We start from the raw sequence: 23,941 nt of genomic DNA, 5'->3' as shown, positions 1-23,941 counted from the left end.
TTGCCAGAAATAAACGAACAAAATGCACCTAATATCAAAAATTATAGGGCACCTAATTAAGAAATAATTGACAATCATATGCAAACATTTGAATGAGTAGTTATTATCTGTCCACAATAACACAGGAAGGAGGTGGAAGCAATGCCAGACTTTCTGCGGAGGTTCACAGCGGGTGGATGCTATGTGCGAGCGCTCGGTTCAGGCATCAAAGTGCTGAAGAAGACAGAGCAAACACTAGGCGAGGCCGAGGCTTGCCTGCTACTGCTCCTCGACCAGAGGTTGTTCAGTCGACATCGGAGAGGGGAGTGGTTCGAAGAGCTCGCTCTCCTGTACCAGCACAACTTAAAAGACAACGTTAAGGTAGTAGATTGATGCAAACTATTCTCTCAGGCTAATGATCTCTTTGCTCACTGTGAAATGAAATGAAATGAAAAAATGACTTTATTAGAGGTGAAGTTAGGACTATAAAGTCCTCTCTACCACTTAACCTCATAAAAATTAAACTAACATATATATATGAATATATTTATAACTAAAACTTAGTCTATTTATTTACACTATATATTAAATGAATCTTAAAATAAAAACAATCATCAATAATTAGTGTAACTATATACAAATTTACAATAATATCGCAAGACACACACTCGCATTCATTCAACTTGCATGCAATTGCCCTAAGTACCGCACACCAAAGCCGCCAACCGCTATACCCCCCTGAGCCCCCAGCATCAAGGCCCTGACCTCCGCCCCAAAGCGAGCGCGCTTATCGATGGCTCTGATGTTCACGGGTAAAGCATTCCACAATCGACAGGCAGAAACTGTAAACGATTTGCTAAAGGTAGTTGTTCGATGAATTGGGATAGATAATAAGGATGTACCCCTCCTTGTACTTCTTTCACTTATTTCAGACATAAATTCGAAAGTTGTTTGAAAGATAACTAGGACAATTTGTATTTAAAAGAGCGTGCAACAGAATGAGTGAGTGATAGTCTCGAAGGTCCTTTAATTTTAAGATAGATAATTGATTGAAGTAGGGCGTTACGTGATCATCACGTCTGAGATTGAAAATGAACCTAATGCAAAAGTTCTGAGCACGCTGGAGTCTATTTGAAAGCTCCACAGTCATGTCATTAATGACTATGTCCACAGTAGTTGAATTGAGGCAGTACAAGAGTCTTTATCAGCATTATTTTAACTTGCTGTGGTAGATATGAAGCCAGCCGCTTAAGGCAGTGAACACCGGCAAAGACCCTATTACATGTCAAAGAAGCCTGTTCAGTCCATCTCAAGTGTTTGTCAATAATAAGTCCTAGATTTTTAACTTTTCTCAGAGTATTCTAGCTCTTGATCATTTAGTTTTTAATTTGGGAGCCGTAGTAAAGTCAATTTTACGAACAAGCTTTGGATGACCTATCATAATACACTGAGTTTTGTCTACGTTTAATTTTAGTCCATGTTTCCAAGTCCAGTGAGTAACAGCGTCAATATCGGAATTCATGAGAGTCACACAAGTTTGCATTTCTGTTAAGGAAAAGTGGCGGTATATTTGTAAGTCATCTGCATATAAGTGAAAAATTGGAATGGGTAATTTGAGTAGTAATGTCATCGATGTACAGTGAAAATAGAAGTGGCCCAAGGACTGAACCCTGTGGAACTCCACGAGTGACTGGTCTCCATCTCGACTGCTTCTCACCTGATCTGACACACTGGCGCCGTCCCGAAAGGTAAGAACTCAACCCACTTGACACTACCATCAGAGAAACCATCCTTCCTAAGTTTGATGAGGAGAAGGGGATAATAAACACAGTCAAAAGCCTTTGAAAAGTCGAAAAGGGTTAAAATGGTTACCTGACTCTTATCAATTCCAAGGCGTATATCATCAACTATTTTTAGAAGTGCAGTAGTAGTGCTGTGGTTGGAGCGAAAACCAGATTGAAAATTTGATAAAATGTTATTACTTTCTAGATATATTGAAAACTGCTGATGAACAATCCGCTCCAAACACTTTGATAAAGCAGGAAGTATACTTATTGGCCTGAATTGTGAAGGATTTAGTGGAGAGGAACACTTCTGAAGTGGGCGAACTAAAGCAGACTTCCATGTCAGTGGGAACATTGAAGTAGCCAGAGATTTATTGAATATAGCAGTGATAGTTGAAAGAGTGACTGGAAGAGTGTCTTTTATTAATCTTATAGGAATGCCATCGGCCCCAACTGCGTTGCTGGACATCCTTATAATAGCCTTTAACACTTCTGTCTCTGTCACTGGAGTGAAAGAGAACTGAGACCCAGGTTTATTAAAAGTAGCACCTTCGAGCTCGGAGACATAATCTTGACCCCCAGACTGATCAACAGGAATCTCAACAAAGAAGTTGTTGATATCATCTAGATTAAGGGTAACCGGTGAATAAGTGTTAGGCTTGCCAACTCCAAGATCTTTTAATTTCGACCACAACATTCTGCTAGATTGTTTTTTAGACAGGGAAGAGTAGTAAAACCTGATCTTGGCATTTCTAATTTGTTGTTGCACATTGTTCCTTAATTTTTTTTTATGCAGCCCAGTCATCACGAAACTTGGACCGCTTAGCCTTAAGGAAAGCTCTATCTCTTTGCTTCTGGAGGTGTCGAATAAATTCTGAGATCCATGGAGCAGGCTGTTTTCGTTACTCTTTTTGAAACAAATGGAGCGTGTTTTATCAAGAAGACCATTCATTAATGAATTAAATTTTTGATACCATAGTGTCCACATTATCAGCCGATGTGACCTCATACCATGGAGTTAGAGAAGCATCGATAAGCAGGGAATAAGGATTTACATTTTTGTAGTTTCTATAAAATCATAACTTTTGGTTCGATCTTGGGAGTTCTTAGTTTATAAGCAAGAAAAATAAGGTCATGTTTGGAAAGGCCAGGAGCAGGAAGTTGTCCGTGGTGCGCAACCAGGGTTTGGTCACAGAACAGCAATGACATCAAGCCAGGTGTCGTCAGTCTCAGTGTGGTGAGTGGCTTGCAGAGGAAGTATGGTCATGTTACACGAGTAAAACATATTAGTTTAAAAAAGTTTGGTCAAAAGTAATTGGTCCGAGTAAATCAGTATTAAAATCTCCCATCACAATAACATGACTGTAGTGAGCCAAAAAAACCTAGAAGATCATGTTCGAACTCAGCCATGTAGCCCAGGTGAGGAGCTCTGTAACAAACAGCAATTAAAATGTGTGTTCCATTAACACAGGACGTCCAGAAACATGTATTCTGGCCGTCCATCTCTGGATGTATCTGATGATAGGAGGACAGAGACAAGGAAGTGTGATCTGACGTACACAGCCACCCCGCCACCACCTTTGTGCAGGCGATCATTTCTGTACAGATTAAAACCTGGGAAGTTCAACACTTCTGTCACTTAGGTGGGGTTTTCAGCCAGGTTTCTGAAATTAGAACAATGTCAACAGGAGATAAGTGAAAAATGGAACGAAATTCATCAATGTGGCCATAAAGAGATTGAGCATTGACATGAGCTGCCTTTAAGAAGTTGGAGAAAGGAGTAAGAGATTGGCAGAGAAGATCCGGGAGGGCTGACGGAAGCACGCGCCGGCTCGGGGCAGCACCGTCAGACGCCAGCAACCACAACACGCCGCGAGGCCCCGCGGGCCGCGACCGACAGACCGTGGCCGCGTCACTGTAGGCAACCCTTTGTGAAGAGAGTTACTGGTAATAAAAATGGTATTCTTGTGGATCAAAGAGATGTATCCTTGATGATTGATAAACCAGAGCGGTGGCAATTTAATAAAAACTGCCTAAAGATAGAAATTTGTTGGGGAGTTATTACAATGGGAAAAGGAAAATCATGACATAGTACAACATATTTTTCAAATTCACTCCTTAACGCTTTGAAGGTGAACGGATGCCCCGACTTACAATCTCTGTAAGTGGTTTGATGTCTATATAACACGAGGTAACAGCTAGTTCTATTTTGCGGGAAGTTCTTGAACTACTCCGACTAACTATCTGTAAGAGAAGTTGTAGACATAACAAACAACATATTTTCATTTTTCTGATTGTTTTATTTTTGTTTTTTTTATCTTTAATACTAAACAGGCTTCTATAAGTTGATTGCAGTTATGATGGTATGAGTAAACAAAATAGATGATATTGTCTAACAGAGGTGTATTTTTTTATTACTTATATTAGTAAAATTCACTTTTCTCTACAATAGTGTTTTGTTATCTCAAAACAATGATAAGTTATAGCTGTCAAACTGACAGCTCATGATAGCAGAACTGACTGCTGAATAGACAGTTTTCTTGTTGTGTTTTTCTGTTATCCAGTAATAAACAACAGTAACAGTAATAAATAAATTAAGGCATACAAAAATAATTAAATAACAAAATTATAATATTAGATTTATTATCAGTTTCATTATGAGTAGTTGAGTGAAGAATCATGAAAATCTGTTCAATGTTGATTTTCATTGGGTTGTTTTATGTTATGTAAATCAACAGTTGATTTAACTTTAGCATTTTTTTTAATGCAGGAAACATATGAAATTCAACTGGGGTCTGCATTTTACTAAAAATTGCCATATTTTCACTCAAGTAGTTACAGTAAAAGTTTTATGTTACAAATTTGATTTTAATCCAGCTTTTGGAGTGTTAAAAACTAAATTTAAGTAACATGGTTAACTTGCTACAAAGTAGAACAAAATGTTTTATTTGCTTTAGGCCACACAAGCAGTGTTAAGAGGACTACGGGACGAGTATATTGATTTAGTATCGCGTCACACGCTGTGCGCACGGGCAGCTATGCTGGAAGGCCGCAAGAAAAATGGCCTTAAGGACTATTTGAAGGATGCATTGGCAGCACAAAGGGGGCTTGTAGAGTCTCTAGAAGAACCTCCTTCTGTCACCATATCACAACAAATGATGAATAGGTGAGTGTAATGAAAAGGAAGGACAAAAGGTAAATATTTGTAAAAAATCACTAAAATACACTATTATCTAATTATGTGACACAAGTAATTAACTATAGAAGTATTGATAATATAAATGTCACTGTTGATTATACATGGATTCTCGGACCAGAATTGTCTACACCAGGTTCTCTAGGTTTTTGGTTTATTTTTATTATTGTGTGAAATACAATATATTTTCCCTTTGTTCACAATATATTTTAGGTTGTCACTATCATTTTGTTAGGAATTCAACCATTTGTCATTGAGATATTACAAAAAACTAAAACAGTACAAGTATTATATAGTTATAAGAAAAAATGTTTTCTTGGTCCTTGGTGAAGTTTATGATAGTACTGCCATCATGTTTTTGTAGTAAAAAGAAATGTTTAAATTTGTTACCACGGATATTAAATACTATAGTTAACCCTTTTAGTGCCAACGTCCGTATACGGACGTTTGAAAAACTACCGAGAAATGCCAACGTCCGTGTATACGGACGTTTGAATAACTACCGAAGAATGCTGACGTCCGTATATACCGGCGTTCGGAGTAAAAGTCATACCGCAATCATTTTTTAACTTGTTATAAATTTGTTGGTATACAAACAATCAGAATGAACCAATCTACATAAAAAAAAAATAATAATAGTAATATCGTAAGGTTAGTCAGGTGTTTAGCCATGATAGAAATGGCCGTGGTTGTTGCATCAGACAAAGTTGTGTCAGCTAATAGTTCACGTCTAACCTCTGTGTTTGGTTGTTTGTGTTGCTGCTTCCACAGTGTTTATTTGTTGATAAATAGTTTACTAACAATGTTTTACTAACATAAAAAGTAAACTTCAATAAAATGAAACTCGCGATCTCCACTTAGCGAGAATACAGTTCAGTGCCGTATTAGAATCAGATGATTTGAGTGATGGTGCTTTAAGTGACGAGTCTGCTGAAAGCTCAGTTGTTGATGACAGTGATGAAGATCCGTGGTATGAACCTAATTCTATGCCTTCAACTTCAACAGGTAGGCCTAGTCAGATCAGATCAAGACCAATGTTGTTTGATTCTTTAAGCAGCAGTGACGAAGATGATTATAACCCAGGTACTCAACCTAATAGAGGTAGGCCTAGAGGCCGTCCTGCTGGTAGGCCTAGACTAAATCAGGATATGCTTGATGAACAAAATATTGATGAAGAACGTGAAACTGAGGGCAATAGGCCTGTATTGCAATCTGTAAATGAGGAAAATGACCCTGGATTTGCACATAGCTTTATATATGGTAAACAAGCAGGTGTAAAACACTGCCCCCCCCCCCCCAGAAATTCTGCCCCTATTATGTATTTTAGGCTATTTTTCACTTTGGGTTTGATTGACTGCTTTGTGAAATTTACAAACAAGTATGCCAAAAAGTTTATTGAGTCCAATGTAGATCGATTACGTAACACAAGCAGGCTGCGACAGTGGAAAGATGTGACTGTTGCAGAAATGTTTGCTTTTCTGGCAGTTTTGTTCAATATGGGAGTTGTCAAAAAACCCACTATGGCTCTTTATTGGTCCACTCTCCCTTGTCAGCAGAGTTCTTGGTTCAGAAATATGATGCCTCGATACCGTTTCCAGGCAATTTTGACTTTTTTTCATTTATGTGACACTACAAACCTTCCACGTCCAAATGACCCAAATTATGACCCTACATCTAGATTTCAACCATTGGTTAATCATTTTAACAGAGTATCTCGACTTTATTTTACTCCATACCAATATATCAGTATTGATGAAAGTATGATAGCCACAAAAAACCATAGCCAATTGCTCCAATACATGCCAAAAAAACACCACCGTTGGGGAGTCAAGCTATGGATGTTGTGCGACTCTACTACCCACTACTGCATGCAATTTTGTGTTTACAAAGGTGCTGCAAGGGGAGCAGAAAAAGATGAAATAAAGAAACATGGTCTTGGTTTTGTAGTTGTAACTAAATTGCTACAAATGTGTGACTTGTTAGGAAAAGGCTACCATTTATTTATTGATAATTTTTTTAATTCCGTCAACTTAGCAAACCATCTTTATGAAAATGAAACCTTTCTTACTGGAACATTAAACAAAAACAGAAAAGGAATTCCTAAAGAAATGCTCAATAGATTTAGTGTGGGAGAAAAAAAATATTTAAGGTCCCAGCACTTAATCATGTTAGGGTTTAGAGAGAAACAAAGCCAAAAACAACAAGTACTGCTGTTATCAACTGATTCTAAAGCTGCCAGTGAAAGACGGTCCAGAACCTCTGGGACACATGTTAAGATTACAAATAAGCTTTCTATGATTCGAAAATACAATGACTATATGGGGGGGATTGATGTTTCGGATCAAATGCTCTATCACTATTTAGAAGAAAGAAGGTCAACGAAACAGTGGAAGAAAGTAGCACTTAACATCATGTCAAGAATGGTACTGAATGCTTATATACTCTACAAACAAAACTCAGATAATCCTGGGACTAGATTGGACTTCATTCTAAATATCATTGAAGAGCTTTCAAGGGAATGGATTAGAAACAAAAATGTCCAAAACTCGCCAACTATTACAGGGGACCCTATTGGAAATGGTGGTAGAGATGCTGGGGCTAGTGGTGACTTTTTGGAAAAATTACCCCTGAAAAGGGAAAAAACTGTTCAGTATGTAGTGCAGCTAGCACTAAAAGTGGTGGGAAAAGAAAGAAAACCACATTTGTGTGCAAACGCTGTAAAAAAAGGATTGCATCCCTTATGTTTGCCTCACCATACTTGTGTTACCGCCGCCTAACTATAGTACCTATGTACAAAAGTGTGTAATTTTTTTGTTTGTATTTTACAAAGTGTACATTATTTTTTAAGTAGAAAGTAGTTTCAGACAGTTTTTAATGGTTTCATAGTGGAAAATATAAGCTTTATAAAGAAGCTAAATAGTGTAAATAACACAAAAAAGTGAAAATGTAACTTTCTAAAAAAATTAACATGATTTTTTTGGTTTTTGAAATATTAATCAAAACTTTTTATGTGTGTTCAGTTTTAATTCCTCTTTCAAGTGATATTATGTGTTATAGTGAAATAATTTTTTTAAAGTACTATTTTTCATGTGAAGCTGGAAAAACATAAAACTGTAAGTAAAATGTCTACTTTTTTAAATTTTTTTAAGTTTATTACATTTAGAAATATAATTTGCTTTATAGTTTTGTATAAGGGAATTTATTTTACTGCAAAACAATGAAAAAATTAGGAAAATATCTCAATATTTGTAATTTTTACAATTTTTTTAGTAAAACACAGTAAAACGGCTGAAATAGGTCTGGCATTAAAAGGGTTAAATAATAATTTCAGATACGATTTATTCAAATTTTTGGAGTGGAGAGGGTAAATTATTAAACCTTTAAGAAATAAAAATAATATATTAATAAAATTGTTATGTATTGTATATATTTTCATAATTATAAAAACAGTCTCCTGAAGGTGAAAACCATTTTCCTCTTAAACCTTACTATTGTGGTTATGATTTAGTAATAAATGCCTTGCAAACCATAAAAGAACACAAATCGAGTTTTTATTTTAGTTAAAATAAAAAATGCAAACCATGTGTTTTGGGTCTGGTATACTTAAACAAGAATGTACTGATCCTATTAACTTCCACCCAACTCAACCACCATTTATTTAAGGTGGGCTCTCTCGCTAGCTTTACCAATAGACAAGTGACATCAGACCACAAAAATACTTAATGCCCGAGAGTAGCGCCTTAGACCACTCAGGTATCCTGATTTGATGTCTTGGGTGTGCAGATAACTCACTTACGATTGTGCTTCAGCAGCACTTACTACTTTGGAAGCGCTCTACAGCATTACGATCACGATTAGTTGTGCTTATAGAGTTAATACAATAATGAATTTACTTTCTTAGTGTTGTACGTTATCAACTTAAATAATAAATTGTCTATATTTTCAATTCTAGCTCCAGACCAGGATTGAAACAAGTCTATATCCAAAATTCTGCGGATGGACAGATGCTTAGTTCTGTGGAAGAGGTTGCCAGGGAACATTTTAGACAACAAGGGTTCACATATGGTTAGTATAAAACTTTACACTAGAAATTGGTTAACTTTGCATTTGAATACGGTAAACACGCACTGAACCAAACACCTATGGGACAGAAACTGAATCAGATAAGGAAAAAAGGTGAAACAAAAATTCAAAACTGTAAAATTATAATTATTAGTCTAATGTTGTTTATAGCTACTAATTGTTCTTGTTTCATAGTCATTACAACTTGTTTAAGTTTTTCTCTGTTCATTGTGTTAATTGTATAAAAATACAAAATGCTACACGCACTAAAAAGGATAACAGTAATATTGTACAGAACTGTACTGTACAAGTGATAACTTAGAATTAAGACTGGAGAAACATGGTCTTTAAGTGCCATGGTGGTGGTGGTTCATTGCTATTGCACTGAGTGTGGTGAAAAATAGATAAGACTAACTTCCTGGAATAATAAAGTTGACCTTATGGTTGAGTGACCCAAAAGTGGTATAGACAATAGACAATAGACAATAGACAATTTATTGGCCATTAATAATTTTCAATAAAATTACAATAGGCTTCGTCAAATATTAAGGCTTAAATTACTAGCCTAATCTAAAGTTAAAAATCCTTATGAACAATCTCACAGCTAAAATATTCATTAATATTATAGAAAGGTCTATTTTTTAGCCAAGAATACAATTTATTATTAAAAACTTGACATGGTAAAGTTTGAACAGCATAAGGTAACAGATTGAACATTTTAATGCCTAAGGTTGTATGGTAATTCATGGTTTTACCTAATCTAGCTCTATCTACATTTAACTTATCTTTATTTCTTGTATTATAGTGATGAACATCATTTCTTTTCAAAACCATGTGTGACTTTTTTCTTACATCTACTAATACCTCATAAATATATAGATTTATAACAGTTAAAACACCAATATTTACAAACAAAGGTTTACAATGATCTAACACAGGTGCATCCGCTAAAATTCTCACAGCCTTCTTTTGGATTACTAGCACCTGATCAATGCCTGTACCATTACCCCAAATTATTAAACCATATCTAATAATACTTTCAAAAAATGCAAAGTAGGCCATTTTTATATACCTTTGTGATACTATTTTTTTTAAATTACACAATAAGTAAATAACCCTAGACAATCTCTTGCATACATAATCAATGTGTTGTTTCCAAGATAGCCTGTTGTCCACTATTATCCCCAATAACTTAACAAAAACTTCAGATTCAAATATAGGCCTATTAATATTCTTAAGAGTTATTAACATTTGTTTTGTTTTTTCTGCGTTTAAATAGAGACCATTTACATTAAACCAGTTAACAGTTTCATTCATTGTAGTCTCTACCAAGTTGTTTAAGTAAAGCAAATTTGTGTGACTATTTAACAAAGTGGTATCATCAGCATATATAGTAGTAAAACTAGAGACATTAAAACTTAAATCATTAATAAATATAATAAACAAAACAGGACCCAACACAGATCCCTGTGGCACACCTATATTTATATCAGCCACTTGGGAATAAGCTCCATTAACCATAACAACCTGTTTGCGATTTGCAAGATAGGACCTTAACATGTTCAAATTCTTTGCACGAAACCCATAGAATTCCAATTTGTTCACCAGTATATCAGGTCTAAACACAATCAAATGCTTTGCTCAGATCACAAAGTGTGATCTGAGCCCAACAATTATTTTCCAAAGCTAAGAGAACATTATTTACAAGAGTATTTACAGCTTTAACCGTTGAACAATCAGTGCGGTAACCAAATTGACTAGAACTAAATAATTTGAGATTTTCAAAATGAATACATATTTCAGGTAAAGATGATACCTGTGATTATTGAAATCATTCAGTGTCTTATATAGAATACAACAAGCTGTTTTGATTACTTGTTTTACTTTAAGAAGAATTGTAAATAAGGAGAACAGTTATTGAATATTGTGAATTAACCATCGTTTAATTGAAAGGCTTTTAAATTATTTTATTTTAAGTAAGTACTACTGAACTTAGACTTAAATCATGTTTCTATAGTTACAAAAAACAAACGATATAAATACATTAACATGGGAAGAATTGCACCCACTTTCTGGACACAAGAAATCACACAAAAGCAATTTGCTCAGCTTACTTTTTGAATTGTGATTTTGCTTGAATGTGAAATCTCAAAAAATTGCAGGACTAGTTTGAATAACTGTCTCTTAGAATATATTGCTTTAAATAATCTGCATGTAAAACTTTGTATATAAAAAACATATCAAAAGTATTGTAAAATCTGGTGAAAAATATATAGCACCTAGACGACTGTGCATGAGCAAATTGCCACATGTAGTGTTTTAATATATAAATAAAAAATATGTTTGTACCTAAAAAAAATGTATCTAATGATAGAACAACATCCAGAATGGAACTTGAATTTATTGTAAGTTAGTTATTGTTGTGACAGATTGGCATTAAGCAAAACAAATTTTAAAGGAGTGGATGTTCACGGCAAATTGGTGGGTGGGTACAATTCACTTAAGTTGCGTAACATAGCTTCGTCGCTACTGGAGAAATTCACCACGTGTAAGCGTAAAAATAAACTTAAATAGGGAAAAGGTAAAATAACTTTATAATAACAAATTCAAATACTTAAATTATAACAATTACTACAGAAATTAATACTTTGTAAAGAGTATAAAAAGATATATTGAATTTTGAATATATTGGTATGGGTCCGAGATTAAAAGTGAAAGGGACCTTCTTCCATTTTCCCCTCACTATAAATCATTATATTTGTTTTAATATTTAGTAGTTTTTGGGAAGTAAAGAACTAACAGTGTGTACATTTTTATCTAACATTACATGAGGAATAAATTAGCTATGAAATAGTAGTATTTGTAAGGCAAACTGTTGTAATATTGGTGAACATTGAGTAACCACGTGTTGACCTATTGCTCAGACATAAGTTCTTAGACTGATATTTAATGTTGATACTAAGTATGAAGTAATGAATTGAGCACTAATAAAAGTTTTTCTTCTGTCACACTTAATGATAATTTTGTGCACCTCAAAATTCATTCATAGAAGAATGCAACATTTAGTAAGTAATTACAGAGAACAAATTTCCACAGAGAATCGAATATCTAAATAAGCTGTGATATTGCTCAAGTGAGTCCATAAATATAATTGACTAAACTTTGATTGAAATAAATTCAAGATATGGTTTTGGAGCTATATGAAAGGACCTAGTGACTCCTATAATTTTATTAGTACAGTGAATTGTGTTTTGAAAATTGACTCATTTAATATTCAAATTCCACACACAAATTGATACCTAATGTAAGGCTTCATCCAACAATATTCTAAGAATTCTCACTATTACAAGTTGGTGCCCGAATTGGGGTAAGAATTTATCCAACAATCCTGAACACTGTTACATTGTATTCAGAAAATCAAATGTTAATTTCAGTAAATTTGCCCAACTAGAAGTTGAAGTACAAGGAATATTTAATTATTTTAAAAACAAAGTGAGCAAAAGATTAACAAATATCAAGGTCTTGTGAAGAAATGTATCAGAAGAGATAAAATGTGTTCCCATTGTTAATCATAGCCGCTAATATTGTTAATCACAAAATTATTACCAAATTCCAAGTTTAAGAATGAATGGAATAGATCGCTAAACATCAAACAAAATTATCTATAACAGTGAACCTCATATTAATCTTTCCGTAGCTCTAAATATTGATTTGATTGATAATAGACTATAGATTGACAAAGCTATCCCTCAATTCTCACATTATTTAAGATCTGTGACATCTGCTAATCAACCAGGACACACTTAATTTCTCTATTGTGTCCGTATTAGCTGGGATTAGACATGGGTACAATGTGAGAACGTGTGCCGTCAAACCTTATCATTAAAAATCTCAAATACTTGCCCTCAAAGTAGCTGGATTATAGTACTAAATATTTTTTTGTAACAGTAGCTTTCTGTTTTTTAGGTGCTCATGATGAGGGAGGAATTATCAAATCACTGATCTTTACTTGTTTCTGGAATGAAATCTATGGAGAAACAATGGCTGATGGACATGGGCTCTTCCATTCTGAGTACCAGACTATGCCCTTGGATTGGAACAGCGAAACATTCTATGACAGGAGGAGAGAGAAATTGAAGGTAGATTTATTAGTAAATTGTTTAGATAATGTAAGTGTGTTTTTATATGGGATGTCAATAAGTGGAAAGGAAAGTGTTGTCCAAGGTAAATGTAAATTATTTCATTGTTTGTCCATCTAAATCATGTTTAAGTGAGAAATATGGTCATTAACTCAATTAGCGAAGTTTCTTTAATCATTTGTAAAGGCTACTTAGGTTTCTTGCATGTGATGTCTATTATTAGGCCATGTACAAGAAATTGCAATGAGTTTTTAACTGATGAATTGAATAATGGAAACACATAAAACAATAATAACTTAAGTAGCTTGGCCATACACATGAATGTAATTGTCAAACAGGTAAGAGCCAACTCAATAAATATCATTTCAAGTTTTTTAAGTATGGTAATAATTATATTTTCCGTATATTTATTGATACTACTTATGATAGCTCTTATATTTGTATATTCTGGGAGAGCTGTCCAGATATTTTTAGTATCAATCAAGTGGTCTTAAATTGTAGTTTTAGTCTTGTATTGTTTTAATACAAGACTAAGTAATTTTAATATTTCAATGTTTACATTTTAGAGCAAGCTGCAAGACCTGGCAGAAGGTGGTGTCGAAGCTGTCATAAGTGCATTTCAAGAATCATGTGAAAACAACATCAATAAAGAAAGTGTGGTCAATTGGAGCTATATTGACAACTATGAAATCACCAAGGTGAGTCATACTATCATTAATTGGAGATTATTTGTATAGTGAAATGTAGTTACTCAATAAAAAGTTATTTTAATAAAGTAATAAAAATTTTGTGAATTGTTTCAGAGCTTGATCAGATCTATTGATATTGACGTGTTTTTGAACCTGTCCCGACTACTTTTGCGTCACCACAGAACTTATGGAGCTGGCTTTCCTGACCTTACACTGTGGGATCCTATAGAGCATAAGGTACAACTTTTACAGGTTAATGTTATAATCTATAAAATATTACCTTTACTAAACAGATTGATTGATTTTTCTTTTCCCCCTCTCGTCCACTAGTCTCAATCCAGCGTAGTTAACCAGCTACTTCTTAACATGTTTACAAAATTAGAATGCAACTTTCACAAGCTAACAGAATTATAATATATTAAGGATACTTTACGGACTCATACTTTACCTTATTATCTAAGTAGTAATGTCTATGTTAATTATTTTCTACAGTATTATTTTAAACACATAACTAAAGGATAATAATGAAAATATGTGACACAAGAGCAAACTTGCATTATTTCTGTTTTAAATTAAATGTGTTCTGTTTGTTCCAGTGTATATTTGTTGAGGTGAAAAGCCCCAACGATCAGCTGTCAATGAAACAACGAGTGTGGCTTCACAGTCTTAATAAGATGGGAGCCAAAGCACTTGTGTGCCATGTGCAATGTAAGTCCATCTACTACAACACATTCAAACAAATATTTTACATCTCATACTAGTTAAACCACACTGGAACCACATTTGCTGATTTTAAAATAATTAATTTCAAATATACAAATTGGCATATGGTACCCCAATATTTATAAAAATTAACAAAAGCCCAAAGATTTGTACTTATTAAACTGTGATTATTTATTAGAAGTGAGAACAAAATCATCAGGTCTTTGACAGATATCAATTTCTTAAGACAAAGCTAGCATTTCCTATCTTTATTTTTCCTTTAAATAACTTATTTGTACCATGGTTTTATTTTGCCTTAATTGATATTTTGGAGAAAAAGCTAGATTGTATACTTGCCTTTTCAGTTAAGAAATGCCTTAACATCGCTCTTATATCTTTCTTTATTTCCATGTATATCTATGAAGCACGACTAGAAAGTAAGTGTACCGAGGCTCTCATGGCCCAAAGGAGTTTATTCGATATGTTGGCTACACTTTTGTGTATATTCCTCCCCCTTTGCAATGAGACCGGTTCGAGGACAGTTCGTTGAGAATTGTCGATGCGAAAATAAGTTTCATGAAAATTTCATCGAAAAAAAGTTTTTGAGACACTACAAACTCAATAGAGATAAATTTTTCTGCTCCATCTTTTTTTTATATATACTTAATACAGTCTTTACCTCATTATAAACCTCAACCAAAGGTTTTTCCTTTCAAACGAGGTAATGTATGAAACCACGTACTTCGCACTTGGCGGGAGATTGGATTTATATTTTTCACTCAATGTATTGTCGCATCGACTGGAGTTTTCAACGTACTGACCTCGAATTTGTTTCGTTGCAGAGGAATCAAGCTACATGGCAATGTAGCCAACATAAAAAAAAATTCCTTCTGGCCATGAGAGCTTCAGTACACTTACTTTCTGGATATGCCTCGTGTTATCATGTCTTACAACTACATAAGCATTCAGAAACACTCAGATGTTCAATAACCTACATAGTATTTTGATTTGAAACCTATGCAGTCTTATGGGTTGTCAGGTGTTTCTATAATTAATTGTCACGTGATATTTGTCACACATAAAACGAACAGCTTGTGGAAACGTTATGTATAGAAATAGAACTGAAAACCCTTCCAATCTAAAGAGACAAACTCAAAATGAACACACATCCGAAGAGTGAACTAATAACGCATCTTATTTATACAAAATTTGGAAAGACTCTGCATTCCAACCACTGTTAGTGTAACATAAAATGGCATTAAATGCCATAATATAGAGAAACATGAACAGTAATTATTTGCCAATATGCAATGTTGTATGTAATTAATTCAGGAACATTGTTGTTGAATAATTACATCAGCATTAAACCTCTTCGTTAGTGTGATTGCTGAAGATGCATCATCAATAAACCACAGGAGGGTTTAACTAAGTAATTAGATATTTTATCAAAATCTGTTAATACTGTCCTCATTTTACTCAAAATTTACTTTTTTATTGGTTTTAAACTTACCTAAAATGTTAACTTTAAGAAAATATTTTTATATAGCTGTTATGTTAGAAATGTTACATGTTACACAAAATAAAAATTCTAAAAACATTATACGTGGCTCAATTTATGTTTAAGTGTAGTTACGTTTAAGCAAAAGAAACACAGTTGAAGTCTTAAATATGAACTGTGAACTTCAGTTCAAAGTGTGTGGAATGTCCGCAATTGTGCTCGCATCATATAACGCCTGACATTGTTTACTTTTGGTTTTTGGCACAATTTTTAACATTAAGTTGAAAAATATTGTTAAGTTGCAATAATTTTAAATATACAACTCAACTATTTTATACTGTTGGGAGGCTACAGAAACTGAATAAGTCTCCCAGTTCTGAAATAAATGAAAGCTTGTCGTAGACCCTTAAACAGGAAATAGCGGAAGCCAATTCTTGAATCAATACATTTTGTACAACTGTCTTTGAATGTTGTTGGTTTCTGGCCATACACAGACCATCAGTATCATAGTTCTACGTTATCTTACTGTAAGATGGAACAATCCGGTTAACTTGTTGTTAGTCTATGGTCATACACAGACCGCTAGTATCATAGTTTCACATGATCTTACTGTGTGATTGAACAATACAGTTATGTTTTAGTGTTGTTATTCTCTGGCCATACACAGACCGCTAGTATCATAGTTCTACGTTATCTTACTGTAAGATGGAACAATCCGGTTAACTTGTTGTTAGTCTATGGTCATACACAGACCGCTAGTTTCACATGATCTACTGTGTGATTGAACAATACAGTTATGTCATACAGCTAGTATCATAGTTCTATGTAAGATGGAACAATGGTTAACTTGTTGTTAGATGGTCAGCTAGTATCATAGTTTCACATGATCTTACTATGTGTTATGTTTTAGTGTTGTTATTCTCTGGCCATACACAGACCGCTAGTATCATAGTTCTACGTTATCTTATTGTAAGATGGAACAAATCCGGTTAACTTGTTGTTAGTCTATGGTCATACACAGACCGCTAGTATCATAGTTTCACATGATCTTACTGTGTGATTGAACAATCCAGTTATGTTTTAGTGTTGTTATTCTCTGGCCATACACAGACCATCAGTATCATAGTTCTACGTTATCTTACTGTAAGATGGAACAATCCGGTTAACTTGTTGTTAGTCTATGGTCATACACAGACCGCTAGTATCATAGTTTCACATGATCTTACTGTGTGATTGAACAATCCAGTTATGTTTTAGTGTTGTTATTCTCTGGCCATACACAGACCGCTAGTATCATAGTTCTACGTTATCTTACTGTAAGATGGAACAATCCGGTTAACTTGTTGTTAGTCTATGGTCATACACAGACCGCTAGTATCATAGTTTCACATGATCTTACTGTGTGATTGAACAATCCAGTTATGTTTTAGTGTTGTTATTCTCTGGCCATACACAGACCATCAGTATCATAGTTCTGCATTATAATTGAATAATCCGATTCAATCACCATACATTGCCCTATTGTGACAGGCATATTTTATAATTAATATCAAATATCCTTTATTTACTTGTAACCAATCTCCTGATACTCCTAGATTTGTAATATGTAGCTATTTTACTGTTTTAACATAAAATAAAACATGATTGTGTTAACAGCTGTTGGGTGCAAGGGCCAGAAGAGGAGAGCAAGTCCAACCAGAGACTCTCAGTGAAGCTGTTGTTTAACTAATTCACTTCGTGAAGTGTTTTTCGGAGTTCCCAATTCAGAGGCTGTGAATATTATTAGACTATATTTGATCCAGTTGCACAAACGTGAAGAGAGTGTTCTCTGCTGTGAACATTGAATACAAAGTCGTTCTGTTCCAACCATACCATACCATAGTACAAAATTTGAAACTGTCTTTGAATACAATTATGAAGCATGTAGGCCTACTTGTAAAAAATGTATTTATGGGGTATTAGTTTTGTTTTAGAAATAATAGTGCCTTTTTAAAAATAACAGTAGGTTAGAAGAAATATTAAATTGATTGTACCTCCTAAATGTTGCTAATAATCAAATTATTATCAATCATTTAATTTGTACGGGGATAGTATTTTGATATAGTAATGTTATTAAATATGCTACACTCTATTAAGCGTTATAAGCTGTAGAGTTTGTAATGACTGTATTTTTTCTGTAATATGTAGATGTACCATTTCATGATTTGTTTGAATTAGATATATTTTTTAGGTTAATGTTTATTACACAATTTATCAAATGTATATTATTATTATGGATAATTTTATCAGGAAATGATATTTATTTTTGTGTTTTATAATAATATAATTTTATTTTTAGTTTTTTGTTATAGAAATTAAACTATTGTTATTTAATTTTGAATTGTTTTTATTTATTTGAATTTGCTGTTGTTTTGTAACATGGATTACAAAACTAATGATTACTAGGAGGCAAGCGTTTTATACTGTTTTTATTACAGTAATCGAAAGCAATACAACTAAACAGTCAAAGACCTGAAATCTAGTCTCTAAAGGGGTTCAGCTTCGTTGGAATATCAGGGAATACAAGGAAAATTAAAGTCTCTATTATAAGTGAAAATACATAAAACATTTTTTTTTATACACAAAATTACCAAGAGTGTGAAAATCCTTAATATTACTCAATTTAAAAACAAACAATCCAATAATAATCACTCAATTTTATTTCTGTGAGGCCTTTTGTTTTTAAAGAAAACATCATCAGACCCATATACTTGAAATAAATATTTTTTTAATTAAGTAATCTATTCCAATAAGAAAGAAACTGGTACAATGTATTCCCTGTATTGTGAAAATTTGAGTATTTTTTATTATTACCAATAACTTTCTGCATTCCTACATGTATCTTAGGCTTTCGATAAATCTGTTAGTCTGATGTACTATTCAAAATTAAATCTGTCTAACGCCATACTTATGTTGTTATTTAAAACATCCATCCAACATATTGTTTTCATGAAGTGTAGTGACTTATATGTGTATTACACAATAATTGTGTAATGCGCTATGCTCAAAGCTGTCTTCAATTACCTTTGCTTTTCGAGTTTTAATGCCTGCAGTTGGTAAAGAAACTATCGTTCAAATTTACTATGCTTATGTATACAGTAGACTGAAATACGCTATTGGATTCTGGGGATCTTCTAGTGAAATTTTAAGGGTATTTAGATTCCAAAAAAGAATTGTTCGCATTATGTCTGCAGCAGGTAATCGTGCCCACTGTAAGCCTTTTTTTCAGCATCTGAATCTCCTCACTCTTCCAAGTATCTATATACTTGAAGTTTTGACTTTCTTCAAAAATAACCCACATCTTTTTGCAGAGAACACTTTTAATCATCAGTACGATACCCACCACAGGGGTAATATGGTCTACCCGATCCATAGATTGACAATTTTTGAAAGGGGCATGCACTATTCAGCTCTACGGCTCTATAACGCGCTGCCTCGGCACCTGAAAAACATAACCAGCTCACAAATTTTTCTAAAAAACGTTAAAACTAATTTGCTTGAAAAATGCCCATATTCTGTTCAAGAATTCCTGTCAGATTGCACAAACATGTGAAATAACCTATGTTGACTATTTGATTGTTGATTTTATTTAATTGTTATTATTATATTTATCTACTATTTTATCTATGACTTATTTCATGTAACTTTATGTTATTAACGAAATAAATTATTTCTGATTCTGATTCTGATATGCTCTGGATGGTTTGCCCTGCTGTCATAGTCTCTGGCTTGACACGGCATGGGTTCTGAGGAATCTGTAGATTCCCACTGACCTGATCTGACCCGTGTGCTCACCCTGGATCTACTGCCACTTATAGTGGTATCAAAGTTCAGATATTTGTTCGACACTCACACATCAGCTGATATATATATATATATATATATATATATATATCAGTCTGGGCACCTAGCCATCAACAGCAGCAGTATCCACACCCCCTTGAGGATTAAAAACAAATTTGATGCCACCTTCAGATATCTGTGAATGTAGTGGAATAATGTTCAAGAGAAGGAATAGCCAACTGTAGTCATGAAAATATTGTTTAAATTAATTAACCCACAATTGCATAATACTTAGTAATGTAATAGTTCATCAACATAAAATACAGTTGAACCTCGTTAATTCGAATATCAAGGGATGTCCATTTTGCTTCAAGTTAGGTATAGTTCGAGATATGAATTGTTCCAGTTATTAAGGTTATACTTTTAAATAGAATTTGACTTACAGACGTAAACAAGATATAGAGACAAAAAGAAAAGAAAATTCGAGTTGCAAAGGAAAAAACTAAGTAGTATTCCCTGCAACCAAGAGCAAAATTAAACCTAAAACTACTGTGTATATCAAATAGTAACCAAATTACAGGAAATAGATCAATGTAAATATTGTCTCATTTTACTTGTTGAAAGTAACTTAAAATAAGTCCGTTATTTTCTTTTCCTTGATACTGTTGGCAACACGAGAGTTCAATGTTCAACCTTGTCTACTCAGATTGAGCCCTCGGTCACAGTCATCAGAAGGCTTATTTCAAATGACAAACAAAAGTTTCAAAAAGAAGTTAGTGTTTTAAGAGAGGCTGATTTAAAATTATAATTTTATTTACTATGTAAAATTATTTCCAGCCAGTTCAGAGGGTGTGTGTATGTGAAATTAATCATCCGGTTGTGATTCAATGAGCTTTCGTTCTAGGAGGACTCTAAAAAAACCTAGACGGAACTACTCCAGACTCACAATAGTAGTATGTGTTAGTGTACGGAAAAATTAAAAAAAAAAAAAAAAAAAAAAAAAAAAAAAAAAAAAAAAAAAAAACAGCAAATATCACCACGGAGCATCAGTATTTCGGTACAAAAAACCTTTTTAATTGCGAAATGTATGCACTTCTGATAAAGTTTGCAGTTGATGGATCTATAAGATGAATCGTCACTGGTGATGAAAACCCTTCTATAATGCATGGTTTTGACCAAATGGGCAGAATATTTAGGTTGACCTTATCAACTGTCTTATAGACATAGACATAGATAGACATAGATATTTATTTGTACAAAAACGTTCTTTACATGTTTTTTACAATAGTGAACTGGTACATTGTCATAATATACAATACATACTAAAGCCTTATAGTAATTTTATTATGTTACAATAAAATTTAGTCAGAAAAAATAACAAACACTTGATTTTTATTTAGAATTAACTAAGGAGGTTTAGCTGTAGTTCATCTATTTCATATATAGCTTTGTCAATAAGAACAGTCTTTAATTCATTTTTTAAATTTTCCTATGGTCATTGACTTAAATGTTAAGGGTAGGTTATTGTACAATATCAACCCCGAATACAAAGGGCTTTTTTTTCATAGAATGTTGAGCGATGGAGGGGTATTCTAAAATTAGCGTTATTTCGAGTGTTATAATTATGTTGAAATCTTAGATCTTCTATTAGTTTCGTCTTTGCTTAAATGGATATAAACCAACAACTCATATATGTACAAACTGGTTAAAGTTAATATTTTTTTATTTCTAAACAATGATTTGCAAGGTGCTCGAAAATGAGAATTTGTCATTATTCGGATAATTCTTTTTTGTAAATCTGAAAACTGCTTTAATGCCAGGAGCTAGACCCCATAACACAATCCCATAACTAAGAATTGATTCCACATAACCATGGTAAAACAGATTTTTAGAACGTCAAATGAAACATTTTCTCTTAAGTGTAAAAATATAAAAGAAATGGATCTTAGTTTTGACAGAAGGTCATTTAGATGAGCTTTCCATTTAAAATTACTATCAATTTTAATTCCCAAGAATTTATGTGAGTCAACTAAATTTGGGAAAGTTAAAATTGCCATTTTTATTATTTCTAATGCCAAATTTTATTACTTGGGTTTTATCTATATTAAGTTTTAAACCATTGGAATGAAACCAAGAATCCAAATCATCCATCACTTCTGAAAGAGTGATTATTAGTTCTTCACTAGTAGAGCTTTTGATAATAGCTGTTGTGTCATCAGCAAATAATATTAAATCTTTGGTAATAGATCTAGGAAGATCGTTTATAAAAATTAAAAAGAAAAGAGGACCCAAGATAGAACCTTGTGGCACTCCCACACTATTACTTTTCCAATTTGAATACACTTTATTGTAGTTCTCTTGAATAACTGTTCTTTGTTTCCTTTTTGTTAGGTAAGACTTTAGAAGGGACAAAACAATTTCCACTAATGCCATAGTCATGTAGCTTTAACAGTAAGACCGAATGATCTACACAATCAAACGCCTTAGACAGATCACAGAAAATACCGGCTGTATTCCGTGACCGTCCAGACCATGTAATATGCTGTTTGTAAATTCTGTCAAAGCTGATTGAGTATTCATGTTTTTTCTGAACCCGAATTGTTTATCGTAAAAGAGTTTGTTTTTTTCAAAGTAATCAACTAATCTAGAGTGAATAATCTTTTCAAATATCTTTGAGAAATTGCTTAGAACTGAAATAGGTCGATAATTATTTAAATCTAACTTCGAGCCCTTTTTAAAAAACTGGAGTAACTTGAGAATACTTCAATCTATCAGGAAAAATCCCCTTCATTTAAACATTTGTTGATTATTTGTGTCAATGGTTCTGAAATGAATATCAACAGAGATTTTAATTAGTTTTATTGGTATCCCATCCCACCCTACAGAAAATTTTATTTTTTAAGACCTAGAACACATCTCCTGATCTCATCAACTGTACAAGGTTCAAGATTGTGCAATGCAACCCTCTCTTCAGTACAAAAATTTTCTTAATGAATTATGAATTCCTTTTACAGTAGCCTTTGGAACACTAATTTTTTTGTACAATGTTAGAAAAAATAATCATTAAAAAGTTCAACAATTTGAGCTGGATTACTTATTTCCGTGTTATTTGAATCTATTAAAGTAATTTTATCTTCTCTGTTTTTATTATCTGCACCGAGTACTTTATTCACAACATGCCAGGCAGCCTTGCATTTATTTTCTGAGTTCTGTATAAACGAGGAGTTTGCCCTTTTCTTCTTTGCCTCAATAACTACTTTTTTGAAAATCTTTTTGTAGGATTTTAACATAACTTAGAAATTGTATACTTCTACTGAATTTTGATTTCCAGTGAAGTTCACGTTTTCTTTTTTGCTGATATTTTTATTCCTTGTGTAATCCAATGTAAACTACTTTTTTTCTTTTCTGTTTAACTTTAACAGTTTTTGGAACAAAAGCAGACTCAAAATGTCTTAAAAAACAAGTTAGAAAGTTATTGTAGCTTTCCTCGGCATTTATACTTGGGCTTACTGTTAAATCGTCACAATTTTTTAGTGATTCCATAAAAAATATTAGTTTGTTTACTAGAGAGTATCCTTTTCCTTACCAGTATTTCTTTAAAGCCTTGCTTTTCTATTGTATTTTTGTGGGATATTTAAAAAAAAATCGCATTATGGTCAGAAAGACCTAGGTCAATATTCATTTTGGCTATAACAGTCATATCCTTTTCTAGTTAATATGTTATCTATACAAGTTGAAGTATTTACTGACACTCTAGTTGGATCACCAAACATACACTGAAAACCATTACATTCAATTATTTCTAAGAATTTGCTTGTTATATCATTTTCTACTATTATATTTACATTAAAGTCACCTACTATTAAGATCGATTTATTCTTTAATACTTTTTCAATTATTAAGAAACATTTTCTCAAAGTTTGGCAAAAAATATTTTTCTGGCATTATAGTCTGGTATAGTGTAGATAGAAACAATGACTACGCTATGATCAAGAAGCTCAATGCACGAACATTCAAAAATAAAATCTTCATATAAATCAATAAAAAGTTTAATTGGTATATAGGGATAG

At 33.1% G+C, this 23,941-nt stretch overlaps 1 protein-coding gene across 1 annotated transcript in view; it reads left to right on the top strand.

The window, feature by feature from the left end:
• LOC124354909 (fanconi-associated nuclease 1-like) overlaps nt 1–18,993 on the top strand; it is a 36,283-nt gene extending 17,290 nt beyond the window's left edge. The window contains exons 6-13 of the mRNA XM_046805709.1: nt 126–360; nt 4,721–4,929; nt 8,912–9,024; nt 12,988–13,160; nt 13,727–13,858; nt 13,964–14,086; nt 14,446–14,557; nt 17,706–18,993. Coding sequence (XP_046661665.1) covers nt 126–360; nt 4,721–4,929; nt 8,912–9,024; nt 12,988–13,160; nt 13,727–13,858; nt 13,964–14,086; nt 14,446–14,557; nt 17,706–17,761 — 1,153 coding nt within the window. The 3' untranslated portion in view covers nt 17,762–18,993. The remainder of the gene's footprint in view (nt 1–125; nt 361–4,720; nt 4,930–8,911; nt 9,025–12,987; nt 13,161–13,726; nt 13,859–13,963; nt 14,087–14,445; nt 14,558–17,705) is intronic.
• Nucleotides 18,994–23,941: the final 4,948 nt, after the last annotated feature.

This window comes from Homalodisca vitripennis, chromosome 2 (assembly GCF_021130785.1).
Source record: "Homalodisca vitripennis isolate AUS2020 chromosome 2, UT_GWSS_2.1, whole genome shotgun sequence".
NCBI lineage: Eukaryota > Metazoa > Arthropoda > Insecta > Hemiptera > Cicadellidae > Homalodisca > Homalodisca vitripennis.
This window is presented reverse-complemented; position numbering and strand designations above follow the sequence as displayed.